Here is a 23,016-nt window from a genome sequence, read left to right as displayed (position 1 = left end):
TTCTACCAACATTTGGATCCAATATTAGAACAAGGATTTGTCTTCCTGTTTGTCTTTCATCCAAATGACTGAATTTCACCAAAGAAAAGTCATTTTCAACTCCAGAGACTCCCACAGTGAGACACCTGCTGGCTGTTCTTTGTAACTGCAGCTTCTAGAAACGTCTTTGTTTCTGTTTTCATCTTTTCAAACAGTTTGTTTTCTTCACATGAAGCCTAAAGAAATGTCCTCAGAATGATGGAAACAGTTTTTCTGCAGCTTGAAGCTGTTCTGGAAGATTTTCTTCTTTAGTGCAGAGAAATCTCTCATTTGATGAGACGGAGGAACTGCAGCAACGTTTCCTGGAAAACCTCCACATTTCATTGAAACCATGTTGGAACTTTGTCCATGAGGTCACATGGTCTGGAAGAAGCTACAGTTCCAGCTGACAGAAGTCTGGTTCTGATCCATCAGATCTCACTAGCAACAGAACCAAACCTTCACGTGTTGCAGCAACAGTTTCCATGTTTGGGAGGATCTTCTGAAGAACAGCTCAGTTCCAGATCACATCATGATGTTTGATGTTTTCTTCATTCCAGGAAATCATCTGTGACTCCTTTGATCTGTGCTGAGTCAGCACTTTGACTTCTTTTTTTTTATAACTTAAGTTTTATTTTTCATTTTTTGTAAACAAGATAAAGAACACTAGAACATGACATCAAACAGATAAAGTCTTACAAACAAAGAGTAGAAAAGGAAAGAAAGAAGATGATAATAATAAATAAAAATAAATAAGTAGAAAAGGCAAGGAAGAAAAATAATAGAACATGTCAGCCACCATTCCAGAAATGTCATACATCGACCAGTGAGTTTTTATATACAGTCCATCTGTCCCATTTTTCCTTAAAATGTCCTTCTCTCAATCTTAAAACAAAAGTCATCTTTTCCATGATATAAATCTCCTCCACTATTTCAGTCCAGTCTGTGAGGGTTGGTGGTTCTGGCTTAAGCCATCTTCTGGTTATTGCTTTCCTTGCCGCAATCAGGAATATTTTCACCAAATACTGATCTTGAGGAATGACTGTTTCAGAAAGGTTGCCCAGATGTAATACTACCTGCTTGAAGGGGATTGTGTAGCGCAAAGCGTTTGTTAAGACATGATGGATGGAATGCCAAAATGGTCCTATTTGCGAACAGTTCCAGAAGATATGAGAATGATTTGCCTTTACTGCACCACACTGTCTCCAACACATCTGTGGATTTGCTGATAGTTTGCTTTTAATTGAAGGTGTAATAAAGAAGCGCATGAGGTTTTTCCAATTAAATTCCCTCCATTTCAGTGATGTGGTAGAGGACTGAGTTGATGCACATGTTGAATACCATTCTTTCTCTGAAATAGTGATGGACATTTCTTTTTCCCACTTTTCTTTAACATATAAAGTTGTGTTTTTCTGACATGAAATGAGGCTGTGGTACAGTTTAGAGATCATTTTGGATGTTTTATGTTGGTAAACTCCAATTATTACCTCTAAGACTGGGTTTTGTTCACTCCCCTTTTCTGATCTAATTGCTTTGTTAAAATATTACCTCACTTGGAGGTATCGAAAAAAATCATGGTTGGTGAGTCCAAATTCCACCTTTAAGTCCTGGAAGTCCCTCATCTTATTTTTATTTGTGATTGTGGCAAAGGATGTAACCCCCCTTTGTTCTCCACTGGTTAAATGTTGAATCGTCTTTGTGCAGTTAAGAACAGTGCAGTTAAGAACCAAAATGCAGAGAATATCAAATGGCCTCCTCAATGCAGAGAAATATTACAATGTTGTATTTTAAATTATTTTTACATTGTGTGTTGGATAATGTGTTATTGAGGCACAATTAGGGCTGTAAAAACGTAGAGGTGGTCCTTTGATGATGATGATGTGATGAAGATCAGACGCTGATGTCACTGATGTTCTGGCTGTTGATGGGCTGGATGTGGGTCCTGGTGGTGCTGAAGAATGAAAGATCCTTCTACCTGCAGTCATTCCTGAAGGAAGCTGATTGCAGCTGTTCTCTCCTGACAGATGGAATGATGGGAAATGAAGTTCATGTTGAAGTGTGGTCCAAGCAGAACAGAAAGGTCTCACCTCAAAGTCAGGACTTGGATCAGCTGCTGTTCTCTGGGAGCGTGCACGTGCTGCTGCATGTGCTTCTGTCATGGCGTTCTGGATGAGCTGCTGAGGTCTGTTTGCATCAAGACTCTCAGCTGCTTTAGTCAAACTGCTGAGCGATGGAACAATGGAGCCGTTTCTGAAGGAAGAGGATCAAACATGATGCTCTGCATCCGTTTGCTTCAGGAAGTGGAGGTTTTTTAGAGTCTCCAGACTGTTTCTGAACGGCCAAAGAAAAGCAGCTGATGTGGTTCTGTCTCCTACCAGCAGGGAGCGCTCTCAGCCGGACAGAACAGATCCTCAATGCTGCTCTGAGAAGGACTCTTCTGTTCCAGAAGCAGAGACTGTTCACATCCAGGAGAATCTGGACTCCAATGAATCCCAGAGAATCTCCTCTCTGCTGTTTGGACACTTTGACCAGCAGAGGGCAGCAGAACTTTCAGCAACTCTGGATCTGATCCCACAAAAACAATCCATGGATGATCAGATTTCAGAAGATTTGAAGGATCAAAGACAAAGATGTTCTGAAGAGAAGATGTGAGAAGAAAGTCCAGAATGAATCCACTCTGACTTGTCCTCATGTCTCTGAAGCTTGTGTCTTCATGTCTTCACCTCAGAGTTTCTTCTGGATTCCATGTGGATCAATAATATTGATCATGTTCTGTTGTCATTTTCCATCAGAACTTCAGGCTTTTCTCTGCTGATGATCTCTGAGCTGAACTTCTTGGAGGAATTCCTGAATCTGGGATTTGGAGCAAACAGTCAGAACAAAGGAGGTTTCCATTTCTTCTAAGCTCTGCCAGAAGAAAAGAGCTGAAGCTTGAAGCTGAAGCAGCATTTGCTCAGAGAATCTGTCCTCCAGACCAACAAGTCCCACCACAGCCTTGAAGACGTTTCCAGAAGCAGCAGCAGACTGTGTTCCCATGACGATGCTGAAGTCAGCTGCTGCTCTGCAGGAGAAAGTCTGCAGCTCCTCAGTCAGGAAGCTCTTTCAAGCTCGTGCACATCTGTCAGTGCAGCAGCAGAAAGCCTGTTTCCCTGCAGGAAGTCTGAGACTTTTCAAAGTAAGAGCCTCATGTTGGCAGAGATGGGTTGGATTCTTTGATGCTCCAGTGTCTTTTGGATTCAGGATGAGTTCATGCAGATCTAGAAATCCCACCATGATGATCATCCTTGAGGAATTTCAAAATAAAAGACTTACAAACACCACAATCACTGCTGGATGATAAATACATTTACTCTTTATTTTCTGTCAATAAATCATATTTATCAATAAATCCTTGATTGTAAATGATGGATCTAAAGTTGAAAAGAAGTCAAAGTGCTGACTCAGCACAGATCAAAGCAGACACAGATGATTTCCTGGAATGAAGAAAACATCAAACATCATGATGTGATCTGGAACTGAGCTGTTCTTCAGAAGATCCTCCCAAACATGGAAACTGTTGCTGCAACACTTGAAGGTTTGGTTCTGTTGCTAGTGAGATCTGATGGATCAGAACCAGACTTCTGTCAGCTGGAACTGGGGCTTCTTCCAGACCATGTGACCTCATGGACAAGGCGTCTGAGTCCGGATTAGAAGATTGAGGGTTCAAGTCCCTTCATGGTTGGATTTAGATAATGTTCTTTACCAGAGAACTTGGCATTTAGCAGTCAGGGGGAGAGAGGAACTTCCTGACAGGAAACATAGTCAATTATCTGACATCCAGGATTCATTTCTTTCTTTGTTGTCCTTTCAGACTCACTGGAATCCAGCTGCTATGGTAGAGTGTCCTTGTTGAAGCTTCATGTCTTGTTTGTCTCTTTCATGTTGGTTGATCTCTATGGTTTTCTCTGTGTGGTCAGAAGGTGACGATAAAGGAAACATCCAGTTTCTGCACACATTACTTTTAGGCTAATGCTAAGTAAACAGAGAAAACATCTCTGATCTGATTGGACCAAAGCATGTTAGTGAAGTCCACAGTGGTTCCTGCTGTGAAGATCTGTTTCTCTGTTTGTGGATGAAGAGAACAAACGTAGCAGTTCTGCTGTTCCTGAAGTTCCAACATCATGTTCATAGAGACCAGCATAGACCAGATCTGTGTTCCTCCAGGTTCAGGGCTGTGGTCGTATAGAGGTCAGTACTCTGCGTTGAGGCCGCAGGAACCCAGGTTCAAATCCGGGTCACAGCAATATGTTCAGACCAGGAGTCTCACTGATGCAGACTGATTGATAGAATGACTCATGAGGTCATTTGAGTTCATCTGCTGCTGATTACCTGGATCCCTGGATTACCTCCCTCATGTGTTCCACATCCAGCTGCAGACACATCACTACAGCTCACATTCCACTTCTGATCCAGCAGTTAGAACCAGAGCCTGCATTTGCAGCAGGTTCCAACCCACTGACCACTGATCCACACAGGGGGACGTCCTAAGGGGCAGAGTCAGCCACTGGAGAGAGCAAAAAGGAGAAATGGGGGTCACTCTGGGCCTCTCTGTGTCTGGACCTTCAGAGGAGCCCCAGCGCTGGTCTTTGCTTGGATTTGTTTTAGACTTGTTCAGAGTCAAATGCATGTTTTAAGGGGAGGAGGATTATTTTGTTGTTGCTGTTTTTGTTCCTATTCTTACAATCCACTATATGTCCCGTGTTGAATTCTACTATTAAAATGTGGGAAACAAATGTTTATCAAATCCAAATCAATCCAAAAGCCTGGAGACTGGATGGCCGTGGTCCTCCCTTTGACGTAGACAGTGGTTGCCATGGCTACCTGCACACTCACCGCCGTTGATGGTTTGTTGTGTTTCCCTCTATGGCTGCTATGGTCTTGGTATGGTTGCTAGGTAACGCTGTCTTTGATAATGATGACGTCAGAGTGGCCTCTAGAATGGACTTTTTTCTTGTGTAACTAGGAGCTGTAACCTTTAGGGCACTAGGACCCAGAAAGAGGTCCAGGCAGTGACGGTGTTCAGTGACGGACTGCGCAGCCGCACTTCCTCCAAACGCCACTATTCATCCAGCGCGTGGAGCGCCAGAGTCCAAATGGGCTTAATTAGATCAAACAAATGTTCCTCCATACCTCATCTGTGGATGGCGGGTTGCTGAGATCCCACTACGATCATCTTCTGATCTACTTCCAAACTGTTCCCCATTGTCTTTTCAATCAATCAATCAAACTTTTATTTCAGACTCAGGTGGTCCATAGGAAGAAAAGAGAATAAAATAAAACATAAGATACAAATACAGTATTTATAATAAAAAGTAAAAAAATATATAACTTAAAAAGAGTATAATCGCTGTATCCAGTGTTTCCTTAGGGCAGAAGTGTAGCGGCATGAGCTTCTTTTGGGATCAGTCAGAGACATGATAATTGAGTTCTTAGATTTGTCCAGGCGTTCCATGAGGCTGTACGTTAGTTTACGCAGTAGAGCTTCACAGGTGGGGATGTGAGCATCCACAAACAGCTGACTGGCTCTGTACCACCTGGGCACCTGTAGCAGAAGCCTAAAAGCATCATTATAGGCCACTAAGAATTTGTGGAATGTCCCACGTCCATAGTTCCACCAAAGAGGGGCCGTATACAGAGGAGTGCAGTAAGCTCTGAACAGCAAACACTTCACTTGAAGAGAACATGCACTGAATTTTCTCATCAGCATATTTGCCTGAGCATAGAGTTTACAGTACTGTCTCTGAATGTCTCTATCATCCCTCCAATCGTCAGTAATGAAATGTCCAAGATATTTGATAGATGATGTTTGTTCCAGAGTCGTTCCACAAAGCTTATAAACAGGAAAGTTTACATTTCTGTCGTCTTTGGTCCTTACGATCATTACTTTGCTTTTGGAGGGATTGTATTTTATATCAAAGTCTCGGCCATAGTCAGAACAAACTTTTAAAAGTGTTTGTAACCCAGCACTGAAGGAGCTAAAAATGACAAGGTCATCAGCACACGTGAGATGATTAAAGGTTTGACATCCAACAACACATCCAGTTTTGCACAGATTCAGATCAGTGGATATATCATGAATATACACATTGAATAGAAATGGAGAGAGGACCCCCCCCCCCCCCCCCCCCTGTTGAACACCATTGCTTACATAAAAAGGCTCTGATAAGACATTGCCACATTTGACTACCATTGTTTGATTAGCATACCAGAAAGCCAGGAGTCGTACAAGATATTTGGGCACTCCTCGATTAATTAGCTTCTGAAAAAGCTTGAGGTGGTTGACCCTGTCAAAGGCCTTAGTGGCATCAATAAAACACAGAAATACAGATGTATTCAGATGCAGGTATTTCCCAACTATTTCCTGTAACGCGTAGATACACATATCAGTGCCGAGGCTTTTTTTAAAACCAAATTGGTTCTCACTTGTTAAAAGATGCACTTCGAGTCTAGTCAATAAAACATATTCTAAAATTTTTGAAATGTTGCTGGAAAGGGCAATCGGTCTGTAGTTCGACAGACTATTTAAACTGGCGGTCTTGTCTTTGATGACGGGAATTAATACAACTGAGAGAACTGAATCAGGCAGGACTCCATGGGTTAAAAAGCCAGTGAAACACATGGACAACAGGGGCAGTAATTTAAAACTTGAATATTTTAGATGCTCGACTGTGATGTCATCAAGACCACATGCTTTGCCTTCTTTTATCTTTGAAATTGCATCTTGAATCTCACTTGCACAAATAACCATTGTGTCGGTAAAATCAACATCGTCAATAGAAACTGCATGATTTTTACCGAATTAAGCAGGTCAGAATAATGCTTACGCCATAAATCAGCAATGTTATCAGCACCACATACACCTTCAATGTTGGATGGCAATGAAGTTTTACGATTATTCATAGCATTAACCTCCTTCCAAAATTTATGGTAATCATTTTTTGTAGACCTCTGGCCAGAGAGTCTGCCCTCATCATGTTTTCTTGCCTTTTGATAATGCGAAGTGAATATTTGAATCTAGCAGTAGTCATTTTCTTGCTCTCAAACAAGGCACCTTGACGAGGCTTCCCAGCTTCATGCCAGAGCATGATGTTCAGCTACAAAGTCATTCCAGCCTGGCTTGACAGTCCAGCTTTTAAGACTCCTGCTTCGTAGGCAAAGACTACTATCTTTTACAGCTTTTACTATATTTTCATAGAGTTTACACAATTCATTGCAATGAGTAGTATTTTTGCAGTTTGGATCACAGCATGCCAGCGCATCCCTGGGCAATTTTACAGCCTGCAGCTGAGCATCGGTGGTTGCTGTGTATTTATTGATGTCCTCATTTGTAACTTTGGACCAATCAAGTTCATCTGTAAGATCGTTATTATCTTTCGCCACAAGAGATGGTACATTTGCCACATTTAAGGAGAAGATTATTGGTATGTGATTAGAGGTAGCCAAGTTATACAGGATTTCTATGTTACTCAGAGAAGCATGAGCATCCGCAGTACAGATACAGTAGTCCAGCCATGAGGTGGAATGCCAGGCATCACTGATATAAGTAAAGCTTGTATCTGGGAGTAGTATTTTACTTGATAGGGTGAGATTATTTTCTTCACAGTAAGAAGATAAATGATTACCAAATATTGATGAGTCATCTGAGAGATCGGCATTAAAATCTCCCATAACAAACACACAAGTGGAGCTGCTATCCTCAATATATGCTTTTATGAATGCTAATTTGTGCAAGAATTCGTCCTCCAATAGATAAGACTCATAGGGCATGTAAACATTTAGAATTGTAAATTTCTTTTCATCAATGTCGATTTCCAAGCCAACAGCCCAGTCAACATTAAGTCTCACAACATTAACAGCAGCATCATACTTAACATTCCAGAGGATAGCCACGCCCCCAGGAATTCTACCTCGAACGATTCTGGTGCTCAGATCAGTGGTGGATTCACCAGCACCATGAAAATCCACATGTAATGAGTTTAGATTGTCCAAGTCCTGTTTGGCAAGCCAAGTTTCTTGCAAACATAATACATCACACTCATTCAAAAGCTTATCAACGACATAGCGACTGGATTTATCTGCAACACTGTGTCCAGTCCGCAAGCCACGCGTATTATATCATCTTTTGATGATGATGATGCAGTTTTTCGACAAAATAAAAAACTGTCGTTTTCTAGGACATAGTTTCTCCAGAGCAACAGCAGTTCATTAGTAATTCACGTCTGAGGCAGGACTGTTGATGCAGATTTTGGCCGTGGCTGTATACAGACTCCCCCTCTTTCTTACAGCCCCCCCCCCACCTCCCCAAACTAACATCAGCAGTACAACAAAAATAGCAGTAATGTAGATCCATCCATCTGTCCAGTTTAGATCCAGATTCCAGCTCAGACCAGGAAAACAAAGACGTTCATGGATCTATTTGTCTGCAGGTGGATCAGAATGGAGCAGAGCAGAGAGACTGTGTTCTGCAGATTGTAGTTTTTAATCTACAAGCTTTATAAACTGTTTCTGTTTATCAGGACAGGATTTTCTTTATGTTTTTTTTTTGACACAAGAACAATTTTATTGAAGATAAAATATCAATAAAAACAGTTATTTAATGTTTTGTTTTTGCCTTGGCTAAACATTGGGGAGCTGGTTTAGCTCGTGCTGGTTTGTGGCGCCTTCCGTCCGTGATACCAGGGTTCAAATCCGGGCTGCTCCCTGTTCCCTTCTCTACTTCTGTGCCGGTTCCAAGCCCGGTTTGGGAAGGTTGCGTCAGGAAGGGCATCCGGCGTAAAACATTGCCAAGTTTACCATGCGACTCATTTGCTGTGGCAGGGAAAAGCTGAAAAAGAAAGAAGATTGCCTAAGCATTACATAAAAACAAGGTTTTAAAAATATATGTTTTCAACCATTTGGCTGAGCAGGAAGTTCAAGGATGTGTGATATTATTTCAAATGTAGTATTGTTCCCTGTCAAAACACAAAATCAAACTTTTATTTGGAGTCTTGACAACAAAATGGAGCAGAAGATAAAAGTGGAGCTGAAAAAATTTTGCCTCCTTTCTCATCACCTCATCATCTCATCATCCTCTCTCTGTGAGTCTCTGCAGAGTTTTTCTGCAGCTGCTGGTTTTTCTGCAGCAGCAGCATCATCAGAGCCAGAGAGCCAAAGAAAGTGGAAAGTCTGAGAAGGAAGCAGCTCTGAAGCTCTGCAGCTGACGGTGCAGCTTCAGGACTCATGAGGAGGAGCACATGCACGGCTCTGATGCTGCTGAACGTCTGACTGAGATGATCCACATTCAGAAGAGAGTTTCAGAGTGAAAGACGTGTGGAAGAAGAGAATCCTGAAGGTTTCTGTGCAGACATGAACTCAGTCAGAGAGCGTCTGAATGTTGGAGGATCCAGAAGAAACCAGGAGCTCATGAAGGTGGTTCTGTTGGAGCAGAGAGCAGAACTCTGATCCCAGTTTCAGGAACAATGCAGGCTCATGTTCTGGACTGAAGAGTTCTCCTGAAATGTTCTGTTCAGACTTCTTCAGGATCACATCTGTGTGTGAATGTGGAGGTTTGTCTGAACCAAGCTGCAGCTCACTTTGAAGCTCCTTCAGGCTCACACAGCAACAATGACAAAGACTGAAGCTGCTGTGCTGCCCTCTAGTGGCAAACATGGCATCTGCAGCACACATTTCTGCATTTCTCAACATTTTTGAAGCTCATCCAGAGAATGCCAAAAGTGTCCAAAGCAGTAATCAAAGCAAAAGGTGGCTACTATGAAGAACCTACAATATGACATATTCTCAGTTGTTTCACACTTTTTTGTTATGTATAGAATTCCACATGTGTTCATTCATAGTTTTGATGCCTTCAGTGTGAATCTACAATTTTCATATTCATGAACATAAAGAAAACTCTTTGAATGAGAAGGTGTGTCTAAACTTTTGGTCTGTACTGTAAATAAAATGTTAAGAGTTTTTTTTCTTAACCTGAACAAATCTTTTAATTTATTTAAATCTTTCCCAGTTTTTTATTGTAAAAATCTTTGAAGAAATGACACAGAAACTAGAAACAGCATTAAAATCTTTGCAGATTGTCGGTGAAAAATGTTTGAATTCCAAAAATCTTTAATTTTTTCACTTTTCTTTTATTATGTTACATCTCAGTTTTATATTTCATAAATGTGTTAATCTAATTTTAATTAAATTAAGTAAATTTCTCTATTGTTTTTCACTGTAATAAGAATTTCAAAATGATTACTTGTCTTTGTTATGAACTATTCAGTTTAATGTTTATTTATAGTCGTAATTATTCTCTTTAGAAAAAGTTTTTTAGGATCTTTTTGCTTGAAATTTTCGTTTTTTGTTTTGTTTTTGTTTCTTTGTTTACTTAAAAAATGTATTTTTTCATTACTGTAGTTTAGATCAGGTTTATTTAGTCTCTGATGCGTTTTGTAGTCAAATCTGAACATTGGAATGAGACACAGTGTGATGACGTCACAACAGCTCTCAAAAAAATTCCTCGATACAATTTTTTTTCTATTTTGATTTTTTTTATAATATCCTGAAAGTAAACTGTTTACTTTAAACTTTATTTGCCAGTCAAGTTAAAAGGGCTTTTTTATGCCGCCATCGACATCATTATGTGAGCGACAGACACACTCCAGACCAGCTGGTGGCGCTAAAGCACCATGACGCTGTTAGCCAAACAAAGAAGAACAGCACGAGGCACTAGCAGCGTTAGCAGGCTAGCAGCGTTAGCTTGCGTTGAGAGGACGGTGGTGTTTTGTTGGGACGTTTGTGAGGTTTTTGGACAGAAAGGACGATACGTGGTTCGTGTGGGAACTCTCAGCATTTTCCAAAGTGTCGTAAATGAGTGAAGAAGTGTTGAACGGAAAGACAACGTGGATTGCTGTGATTGTGAGACTAGCATATGATCGATCGGAGCTGCAGTGAAGAGGACGGCGGTGTTTGTGGGAGTTGGAGCTGAAGATCGGAGCAGGAACCATGTCTTCCCTTCAGTCTCTGAGAGAGTTGATCAGCGAGCGACTAGCTGCTGCTGCTGAAGAAATCTGCAGACTCTGTGAAGGAACCATCGTCCAGTACGAGCAGGAGCTCTGTCGTCAGCGCAGACTGCTGGATGTCATCTGGAAACCACAGCTGCAGCTACACCACATAGGTATGTGACCTTCATCAAAGAAACAGAGAAGAAGCCCTTTGAGCTTCATGCTTTTCTTTTTGGGGACCCGTCTGTCACTCAGTGGTGGTTCTACACTAACATACTTTCCGGGCGATAATCCAATCATTTTCCTGTTTTACTCTTTGTACGAATTGTGCTATACAAATAAAACTGCCTTGGCTTGTCTTCCTCTCACAAGTACAATTCACTAAAAAGTTACTTAACCCTCCTGTTATCTTCATTTGTGAGGGACAGAGATGATGTTCCTGGGTCAATTTGACCCGGTTCATGTTTTATTAATTAAAAAAATGTCTGAAACCAGCAGTGTGAACATTTGATACATAACTCCATTAGTAATCATTCTATCAGTATTTAGTGAAATGGTGTTCTTTACCTCTAACAGGTAGTGGTTCAATTATTAGATAATTCACTTGTTTTTCTTAAAAATATACATGTTCAACCTTTTTTTAAATTTTCACTACTGTATTACTTTTGAAAGACTAACATATAAAATATAATAGTTTTACACAACATTGAAACATAATCTTGAAATTTCCTGGGCTCTGTGGAGGTCCCCACAAGCTCTGACGGAAAGAAGAAGGAAGAGCAACATATCCACCAAGCCCTCCGAACCTGTGGATATCCCAAGTGGGCATTCACCAGATCCCAACATACAGGAAAACAAGACAAGAAGGAACAAGAGCCGAAACGGAACAGTATTTCAATTCCATATATATCAGACCAGTCTGGAAAACTTAAAAGGATTTTCAAACAACATAACATCCCAGTTCATCTCAAACCAGTCAATACCCTCAGACAGAAACTGGTCCATCCAAAGGTCAAAATTCCCAGCTACAAACAGAGTAATGTTGTGTACTCTATCCACTGCAAAGAGAACTGCAATGAACAGTATATAGGAGAAACCAAACAACCGCTACACAAGCGGCTTTACCAACATCGCAGAGCCAACCCAAGTGGACATGAGTCCGAGTACATCTCCACCTGAAGGCCACAAACCACTCTTTCGAGGACAGTGAAGTCCGAATTCTAGCCAGAGAGAAAGGATGGTTTGAGCGAGGAGTGAAAGAAGCCATCTTTGTCAAGAAGGATAAACCTTCTCTTAATAAGAATGGTGGTCTCAGGTTTATTCTTCCATCCATCTACGGCAGTGTTTTGAAACCTAAACAAACCAAACCAGTTCCACCTGAGTCGTTAACCGCTGAAAGAGACGACCATTTGGAGAGGGAGTCACTGACTCCCCAACCCCCAGCTGAGGACAAAGGACTATTAACGACCCGAAACCACGTAGGCTAAGTGGACAACACCTCCAGTTTCAGGTCTGACTCCTCCCCCATGAGCGCATATATACCAGCGCTTAGACCAGCTATTTCAGAATTGACAAAGCCTCTTGGATAAGAGGTGAAACGTCTTCCAACTTTAAAACCAAGTCCAGATGACATCTCCTAAACCTACTACAATGGAACCAACCTGGATGAATGAGAGTCTTCATAGACAATACAACAGACAAGCAATTGCAATATGAAGTTGTGTGTGTGTCTTTACATATACACAGCACAAGAGTGACCAGTCATCACACTGTGCTTTGTGCAAATTACTTTTGCACATTTCACACGGGTCATGCTTGTCTTGGATCCTGTTTCTGGCTCGACTTGCGCCCCCGGCCGTCCCCCCAACTCCATCTGGATGAAGCTTGTCTGCTGGACTTTAAATATGTAGTTGTGGAGTTAGATAAATTAATTCTTCTCTATGAGTTCTGGTAAATCGCCTGTCCGTCCTGGGGGAGGATCCCTCCTCCATGTGGACACCAATGAGGTTTCTTCGGTTTTTCCAGAATCCGTTTTTCTTATTAGGAGTTTTTCCTTACCGCAAAGGAGGGTCTAAGGCAGGGGTCGGGAACCTATGGCTCGCGAGCCATATATGGCTCTTTTGATGGTCACATGTGGCTCGCAGACACATTTTTATTTTTCATTAGACCAGTCCTTCTCGGGCGCGATGCGATGCCAGAGGCGCACAGTAGTAGCGGTGCTTGGAGAGAAGGATCTGCGCCAGCACTATCACTTTACTATTATCTATTATTTCACAGAGTTTGTACCACCCGGAAACCTGTGAATTGCCGTGCCTAAAACTGCGCGCCCCCGTCTCTGAGAAAGAGCGCGCAGTAGCGGGGACGGGATGTGAGAGGGAGAAAGCAGAAAGCAACCTGCTGCCCGTCACTCACTACAGCGAGTGAGTGTGTGTTTGGCTCCCCGTCTGCATGTGAGCAGTCTGTCTCACATTTACAGAACATTCAGACCTACGATGACGTTTAAAGTATCAACGCCTGCATGAAGCAGAAACTCACCACGTATCAACCAGACTAAACCATCAGCAAAACTACCACGAGAAATACTCATCATTTATTAACAACAGCATAACAATGTTATTAAAAATAATCCACAGACTTATTGTCCTTTAAAAGTGTTGAAATTATATCAAATGCACACATTCACTTGAATATTTAGTTTTAAACATATTGTCGCGGACTGAGTTTAACTTGGCTGTTGGGCCGCGTTAAAAGTTCTGGAGTTCCTTGAACGCATCAAGCAGAGATCTGATTGGCTCTTAGTTCTGTCGCTCAGCCTGTTGTTAGTTAATTTGGACCAATGGGGTTCAGCTATGGGCCGAATAAGGGAAATGGGAGGGGCTGCAGCGGGAGCAGGGGAATATAAAGTTGGGAGAAGCGCTCTCGTCTCGGCGGGAGAGATTCAGGAGCTGCTGAATTAATTTACGGCATTTGTTACAGCCTGCATTAACCAGAATAAAGAACCTTAAAAGAGGTTAAGTCTCAGTGTGGGAAAAGGACACTACATTATTGTATGGCTCTTTCGAAATTACATTTAAAAATATGTGGCGTTTATGGCTCTCTTGGCCAAAAAGGTTCCCGACCCCTGGTCTAAGGGAAGGGATGACCATTTAGTTTAGTCTGTTTAGTTAGTTCAATTTAGTATTTTCCTATTGAATTCTATTTATTCATGATCCTTTTGATTTTATGTTTTACTTTTTCAATTACCGATATAAAGCCCATCAGGACGACTGTTGTTATGGATTTGGGCTATACAAATAAAATTGAATTGAATTGAAATGACTGACTTGACATGGTCACATGAGTCACTGCCATCCTAGTGGGCCCTGGCACTGTCTTTATTATGTTTTTCTGCAGACAGGTTTGTCTGACGCATTTTGGAGATGAAGACCAATGTATTTCACCATTCTTTGACATGAATGTCTTGCTTGGAGGAACAGGAATAGCAATTCCTTCATCTGGTTCAAAATCAGAATCAGTAGAATCAGAATTTAGCTCAAGATAGTCTTCTTCTGATCATGGTCAGTGGTGACTTCCAGAGCCTCCTGGACTTTCACCTTTCTGCTTCTGCTGCTCATTTTCTAAAGGTCTGCCTGTGTAATGTTGGAAGGACTCCCATGCAGAGAATCTTTCATATGTTTTTCCCCTCCCCTGTTGAGTGTCCACTGAATGTGGGTTGAGTTTTCCCGCGAGAACATAAATGGTTCCTGTCAAAAGTCACAACACCTATGCACTTGTGTGTGTGTGTTTGTGTGTCTATGTGTGTGATTGGGGTGAAATGTGTCTCACAGCTAGCTGCAAATAAAGGAAAACTAACAATAATAAGACATCCTTGTACCTCCAGTTTGACTGCCAGGTCAATTTAACCCGAACAGTATCTATGTGATATAATCATAGAGGGTTGCAAATATGTGAGATAAACCATTTTCATAATATATGTTGATTACGCTAATTAAGCCAAGCAGAAGATGTTTCATGCTGAAAAAATACTTTTAAGTATTTTTCCTAGATTTCCTAAACTTTAAAACGGGTCAATTTGACCCGTTATATAACAGGAGGATTAAGTACATGTAACCCGTTACTACCCACCTCTGCATATATATTCATTTCAAACAGCCTCTTCAGACTCCTCAGACATTTTCTCCAATGATCACAGAGTTTGTTGATGCTTGAAAAAAACTCAAAAGTCCTGGGGGGTATTCCAGGAAGCTTGTTTAAACTACCCTGACTTTAAGCCTGAACTCTGGCTGAAATCCGCTTGAACTTGCTTACTCTGGGTATGTCGGTTCCAAAAGACCGGATATGAGTTAGCGTAATTACGCTCAACTTGGTAACCCTGGGTTAACGCACGTGCACAGCACGTACTTAAAGACATTCTCAATGGATCGCCGATTTCCAGAGTCACCATGGAAATGCGTGGTGGAAAAAAAAAAGAAACGGCTTCAGCGAAACGGAGTCTGAGATTTTAATAACGGCGTATGAAGATTATATGTCCATCAAAAAAGTAACACGGCTGCATCATCAAAAGAAAGAGTTTCTGCTTGTAGGAGAGGAACAGACAAAGTAAACGCACGAGTTTGACTCTTGGGGGGCGTGACAATGACAGGGCTTGAAAGCAAGGAACCTGACAGCCCCCTCCCCGGACCACATTAAGGAGTTCCTTACTTTCCTTAGAACGTATTTATTCGCTCGTAATTTTCTTAATACATGCAGTCCGTGCTGAACTTTTCTCTGGGTCGCACAGACCCGGAGGAAGGTTTAGGGTTTTGGTCAAGCGCGCGGCGGCGTGTCACCCCCGACCACAAACGGTTTATGCACGGCTGTTAGGGCAGCTCACCGCTCCTGCGGGAGTCGGGTCAGCTGAGGAGAATAAATGTCCCACACCTACATGCGTAACAGCTAAGGGGGCTTGAACTTTAAATATGTACGAGTGACAAGATTTAGTCTTAGACACACTGAAAACACGTTGGGGAAAATGCAACGATAGACGTGTTTGAGATGATCGAGCGCCGCGCCTGGATCGTTGGGGAGACCAGGCAGGGGGGGGGGGGGGGTGTCCTTACTATTCAATTTAGTTTTAATATGCCTGTCCCCCTTAGTTGGATCTGTGTTATTATATATTTTATATTTATTTGAATGTTTTGTAATGTATTCAGCCTTTTTTTAATCATTGGTATTACCAGTTGATCTGTGCAGCGTTACGTCCCCCTGGGTGATCTCAAACACGCTTATTGTGCATCTTGGCTGCACTTATTTGGTGTCACCAACATACATTTCCATCCATTTTCTTTACTTATTTGTACTGTCATGACAGCGATGCTTTTGTCAGTTTACCTTCTTGTTGCATCTTCAAAAGTGCAGATTAAAATGTTACACTGAATTAGAAACGGCACATTGTAATTTTTGCATCTATTATTAAAGTATTTATTAGTAATACAGTGGAAATTAGTAGATTTGGTTAGCATGTTGATTTACGGTATTCGCCCCTAAATTTTCTGGTTGTGCCCCTAAAATTTTCAGTTGGGGGCCACTGTGCTCCTAGTGACAAAAGTTAGTCTGGAGCCCTGAATTACTTCGATTGGTAACAAGTAATTGAGTTAAATTTATTCAACCTAATTTCTTACGTCTATAAAACTCAATAATTATTTATACAACTCATATTTACATATTTATCTAACTAAATGTCATATTACTCCAATTAAATTAATATTTTTTCCATCTTAATTAATTATAATTCTTGAACTCTCATATGTCTTAAGTTTGAGCCGGCAGATGTACTCGTTTGTATAAAAATTAAAAAGAACGAAACAATATGCTCAAAGTGCACAACCTCATGTAGGAATTTTCAGTCATTGTCATTAAAGATGCTAACAGAAGGGGTGCTATATAAACTCATCATCTTCTCCGTCCCTCTCACTCAAGGTGCAGAGGCTAAGCAAAGTAGGACAAAATAACTCGTCAAAACACGGCAGAACACGGTGAAACAGCTAAACAACTAAACACATTTGGTCAAAAACCCACACTTAAATCCAAATCCGTCCAGAATGGTATCCCACAATCCCTTGCGGTGCCGATCTAACAGCAGGACCAAAGTTACACCTACTTAATTGAATTAATTTGAATGAAAGTAAACTAAATGTCTGAAAAGTACGTGTTATTTTTAAACTGACTTAACAAATAAATGATTTATCTTAACCGAAACAAATAATTAAGTTAGATCAAAGTAAAAAATATTATTTTTTTCCAACATCCATATGTGGTCTTTTCACCCTCTCACGGTGGAAAAAGTATTTTCTGAGCTTCTTCATCCACTAAATCATCTTCAAATAGACACGCTATGCTGCTTCACCTCTCTGAAAATAAACTAACCTTCAACTAAACCTGCTCCAGACCAGGTTATGTTCAGAGCATGAGTTGCCATGTCAACTTGACATACCCTTAAACATACCTCAATTTCTGGAACCGAAAGCTGAAGTTATCAACTTCCTTAGCCTCAAACTTACCGTGGGAGCTAGCATAACCTGCTTTCTGGAATACCCCCCTGGAAACGTATAAAAGGCTCCTTGTTGTGTTTTTGTCCCTGCAGTCCTCCCCCAGCATTGGATGACTGAAGAGGAAGATCTCTGCAACCAGCAGATGAACTTTAGAGTGGAACAGGAGGAACCAGAAGCTCCACAGATTAAAGAGGAACAGGAGGAACCAGAACCTCCACAGATTCAAGAGGAACAGGAGGAACCAGAAACTCGGCACATTCAAGAGGAACAGGAGGAACCAGAACCTCCACAGATTAAAGAGGAACAGGAAGAATCAGAACCTCTGCAGATTAAAGAGGAACAGCAGAGCTTTAACGTAATTGATAGTCAGGATGAAGAAGGAAATCAACATGAAGAATCAACATCAACTACTAATGAAGAGACAGACCCACAGAACAGAGATCAGAGGAAGAGGAGGGACAGAAGTCATGTCCAAAGTGTGGACAGCTCTCACATGTCAGCAGGTCAGTGTGACTCTGATCTTCATCTCCACACTATCGGTATGTTCACTTGAACAACGGTTCTATCTTGAGCTTCAAGCTCTCCAAACATGCAGTCCATCAACAGCGTGTCCTGGAAGAGTCTCTTCTGTCCCTTCCAGTTGAAAAGACAGAAGACATTGTTTTCAGTTTAGAAAAACTGCATCTCTGCTGAGATTTGCTTCACTTCCATAAGAACCTCAGCAGCATCAGGATCATTTTGTTGATGGTTTGTCTGTGGAATGACATTTCATACTCATAGCTTCAGTGGAGATCAAGAGTCTGGAACCTTTAACACTAAAAGAACCATTTGATCCAGTTTCTTCCAGACCAAAACCCAACAAGAGCCACAAAGTTCCACTTCACTGTTTAACAAAATACTTTTTATTTCTGTTTTTCTGGCTGTTAAGACAATCATTTATAAAATGTAGCTTTTAAAAAATGTCTTTGAATTATGACAGTGTTATCAGAACTGTCATGAGATTAATTCATTGTGTGATTAATCAATCATTACCTGTTATTAAGTAATTTAATGAATCTATTTTTCATTTAATCTAATAATTGCTGCAAAAATCCTGATTTTGAGGGAATTTTTATTGAAATCTGTAAAATTTTAATGAGCTTTTTGTCTGAGGGTTATGCTATGTATCCCATCATGCATCACACTTGTCCCATAATGCAAGTCAGGTCCATAAATATTGGGACACAGACTCAATGCCAGTATTTTTGGATTAGCCTAATGCTAACAGAGTTCACCATGCTAAACTTTTGGCGTTTGCTGGTTGGGCTAACATGCACTGACATTATCACCCCACCTCTCTCCTGTAAATGCTAACTGAAATTGAATTTTGCAATACTATTCGCAGGGTGGATGTGCAGGGCTCCAGACTTCGACCAAGTGGTCGCATTTTGCGACCAAAAATTGAGAGTGTGCACCTGAATTTTACATCCAGTCGCACATGTGCTACCAGTAAATTTGCCTCCCCCACCCTCTGTATTTTCTATGCATTAAACGTGGAAGGGGCACGTCAATGATCAATGAAATAATCAATGAGACGCAAACACACACTCGCGTTTCATTGTGTGATGCCTGTCTGTGAGGCGGCTTATGCGTGTGAGAAGAATAGGGAAAGCAGCTGTAAGTGGCTAAAATGCATGGAGGGGGAGGGGCCTAGAGATAATCGAGCGCGCGTAAACATCTGTGGGAAGGAAACGGAGACAAATATCATCACAACCTGATATGTGCGTCTGAGCTATGAGCAAGTGAACTAATGATTCGTTCTTCCGACCTGCGGCTAGTGTACCAGTGCCAGAGTCTACAGCCGAGGTCTCAAACTCACAGGCTATTTGCGGCCCCTAAGATGATATTTTAAGGCCCCCGCCTTAATATGAAAGTTTAATGTTAATGCGGCCCGCCAGTTTATATGAATGACACTTTTTCGTTGTCGTGCCTGTAGCTGACAAAGCAAACAATCACAGTGGAGTACATGACATTGACCGGGCTTGAAAGCAGGGGAACATTTAAGGCAGGAAACCTGACATGCCCCTCCCCGGACCACATTAAGGAGTTCCTTACTTTCTTTTTTAGAAAGTGTATATTCGCTCGTAATTTTATATAATAAATAAATATATGCAGTCCTTGCTGAACTTTTCTCTGGGCCTTACAGACCTGGAGGAGGGTTACGGTTATGGTTATGGTGAGGCGCTGCAGCGTATCAACCCAGACCAAACAGGACTCTCCGCCCCCGCAGGAGCCGGGTAGCTGCGGTGAATGAATGTCCCACACCTACATGCGTGACAGCTAACGGGGCTTTAACTTTAAACATGTGCGAGCGACAACAAGATTAGTCTTAGACAAACTTAAAACACGTGGAGAAAATCCTGATATAGTTTTGCTGGGTCTTAAGGTATATTCACCCCCAAGTACTCAACTGATTTGGCATCCCATTTTATCTTCCTTTCCTTTAAACCTTGATTTGATTCAATTGAACAATGAGTATCTGAGTTTTATTTATATTTATTTTGTATCCTGAGCTTTGACCAAATCTATCAAAAATCTTCATCAAATTACCAAATGATTTGACTGGATCTAATAAATATACCATAACGTCATCTGCGGACAGGCCTATGATATGTACCTGTCCACCGATGTCTATTCCTGTTATCCTCGTGTCTTGTCTCACCATCTGGGCAAAATGTTCTATATAGAGGATAAAATATAGGGCTAAGGCAACAGCCCTGTCTAGTCCCCCTTCCCAGCATGAATCTATTTGTGAGGGAGCCGTTAATTTTGATTCTACCTGTTGGTTTGTAGTAGAGAGAACAGCTTTCATAAAGTATTTCTTTGCCTTCCCTTAAGTCTAATTTTTAAATAAATGGCATTGTGGTCTGATACATCAGCTACTCCAATGTAACACCCCATTATTGTGCTCATGTGCTCTTTCTGCATGAAGAAGTAATCGATCCTGGACTAGACTGAATGAGTTTCAGAGTAGTGGCTGTAAGCTTTTTGTAGAGGATGGAGATCTCTCCACACATTAGGCCTGCACAATATACCGCAAATTTATCGTTATCGCAATATCCAGCTCTGCAATATGCATATCGCAAAAGATGGCGAATATCGCACTAAATCGCAAATCCAAAATGTGTTAAAACAATCTTCTAGCAGCTTGAAGCATTTAACGAATCAAATAAATCCCTTTATGCTTTGACCAATCAGATGGACGCCTTCCCATTGTTGACCAATCAGATGGAGGCCTATTATGTTAGATGTTTGTCCCCCATGTCGATGAGGGTCATTTGGAGTACAGTAAACCCTTGTTTTTCGCAGGGGTTACGTTCCAGAAAGAACCCGTGATAGGCAAAATCCGTGAAGTAGAAACCTCTATTTTTTTTAACAATTATTATACAATTAAATACTCTATTATACATTGAAAAGAAAGAACAAACCAATTTACAGGCTCAAGCAATTGTTTCACAAATCAAAGTACTTTAAAAACGTTTATTTTTCAACAAATAACTTCTGTACTATACTGTCAAATAATAATTTGAAACATCGCTGTAAACAGAAGGCTTCAAATCGCGGAGATAAGCCCCGCCCACCGCGACCCGAGAGTAATTAAATTAAACGGGAGAAAATTTAAAATGATCATGAAAAAAATACAAAGTACAAACGGACAAATAGTGGCTCAGGTGTATTTCAATGCTCTTCAGTCTGAGAAGCTGCAGTGTTTTCTCCTTCTCAAGCCCACGGTGCAGCTGTGTGTGTTTGTTCGGGAGAAGAACATAGTGATTGACAGTTGGTGTTGCTCTTTTTCTATGGGTTTTAGAGAAACTTGAAATTGCAAGATGATTTGCATGTACGTAATTTGGAAAGCTGATTTACGTACGTGTACATATTAAACTGCAACATTATTGACACACAGGTAGAGAAGAAGCGGAGTGACTTTTTTAGCCAATCAGAATGCAGAACACAATGCACGATGCAAATCCGTGAAGTAGCGAAACCGTGAAAAGTAAACCGCGTTATAGCAAGGGATCACTGTATAATTTTTAAACTGTTGCAATGAAATGGGAATGATATTTTTGTTTATTTTTCTGTTTGTTTATTTACCGCAAATTTATCGTTATCACAATATTGATCACTAATATCGCATATCGCAAGTTTTCCTCATATCGTGCAGCCCTAGTTTTTGCCCAATATCTCACAATACAGAGTCCTGTTCATCCTCTCCTTAATACAGTGCAGTCGTCCTGTCCCCTGTGCAGAAAAACACCCCCAGAGCATGATGCTTCCACTCCCGTGCTTCACTGTAGGTATGGTGTTGTTGGGATGATGCTCCTCCTTCTTCCTCCTCGAAACACGCCGAATGGAGTTAAGACCAAAAAGTTCTATTTTGGTCTCATCGGACCACAAGACTTTCTCCAATGACTCCTCTGGATCACCAAGATGGTCATTGGCAAACTTCAGACGGGCTTTGACATGGGCTGACTTCAGCAGGGGAACTTTCTGTGCGATACATGACTTTAAACCATGACGTTTTAATGTATTACTTATAGTGGCCTTGGAAACGGTGGTCCCAGCTCTCTTCAGGTCATTGACCAGCTCAACCCATGTAGTCCTGGGCTCACTTTTCACCTTCCTTACCATCATCGATACCCCACGAGGTGAGATCTTGCAAGGGGCCCCAGTCCGAGGGACACTGACAGTCATCATTAGCCTCTTCCATTTTCTGACAATTGCTCCAACAGTTGTTCTTTTCTCACTAAGCTGCTTGGCAATTGCCCCGAAGCCACGTCCAGCTATGTGAAGATCTACAATTTTGTCTCTTGTGTCTTTTGACAGCTCTTTGGTTTTGCCCATGTTGGTAGTTAGACTTCTGAATTATTGTGGGGTGCACAGGTACCTTTATACAAGCTAACCACCTCAAACAGATGCCACTAATTTAGAATCATGAGCAGAGTGGAGTTGGACTATTTAAAAGCAGAACAGCAGGTCTTTGCTGGTCAGAAATCTATCTGATAATCAAGTTATCAAATACTTATTTGTCACAGTAAAATACAAATAAATTGATGGGAGAACTTGCTAAATCACAGGGTGATCAAATACTTATTGACCTCACTGTAAGTAATTCTGAAAAACAGCAAAGTGAAATAGAAACAAAGATTCTTTGAAAAATATTAAAATTGAAATCCAAGGTCCTGAAAAAAGGCATAGAATTATAATAATATTCAACATTTTTAAAATTAGTATAGATAGATATATAGACTTTAATTATCCCGAAGGAAATTTTAAGTGGCCAACTGCCCATACTTAAATCAGAATCAGAATCCTTTATTGTCATACGCACAGCTTTTACACCGACATACGAAATTACTTCCAGTGCAACCCGAACAAGATCAGACATACAACAAATACACATACAGTTCGAG

General features: G+C 41.1%; 2 protein-coding genes across 6 annotated transcripts in view; one reads left to right on the top strand and one right to left on the bottom strand.

Annotated features, from left to right (window-relative positions):
* LOC144986665 (NACHT, LRR and PYD domains-containing protein 12-like) overlaps positions 1 to 23,016 on the bottom strand; it is a 515,000-nt gene that overhangs the window by 106,362 nt on the left and 385,622 nt on the right. The window lies entirely within an intron of this gene.
* The window catches only part of LOC101164420 (uncharacterized), a 736,165-nt gene that overhangs the window by 705,138 nt on the left and 8,011 nt on the right, over positions 1 to 23,016 (top strand). For 2 of the 5 annotated variants that reach the window (XM_078935464.1, XM_078935461.1), the window contains one exon: positions 17,659 to 18,105. In XM_078935464.1, coding sequence (XP_078791590.1) covers positions 17,659 to 18,105 — 447 coding nt within the window. Of the gene's footprint in view, positions 1 to 10,734; positions 11,210 to 17,658; positions 18,106 to 23,016 lie in introns of those variants that run through there. The other 3 variants (XM_078935482.1, XM_078935468.1, XM_078935492.1) reach the window with 3 other exon arrangements.

Source organism: Oryzias latipes, chromosome 2 (assembly GCF_053564925.1).
Source record: "Oryzias latipes strain Hd-rR chromosome 2, Olatipes_Hd-rR_3.1".
NCBI lineage: Eukaryota > Metazoa > Chordata > Actinopteri > Beloniformes > Adrianichthyidae > Oryzias > Oryzias latipes.
Note: the sequence above shows the minus strand (reverse complement) of the source record. Positions and strands in the feature narration are given on the sequence as shown.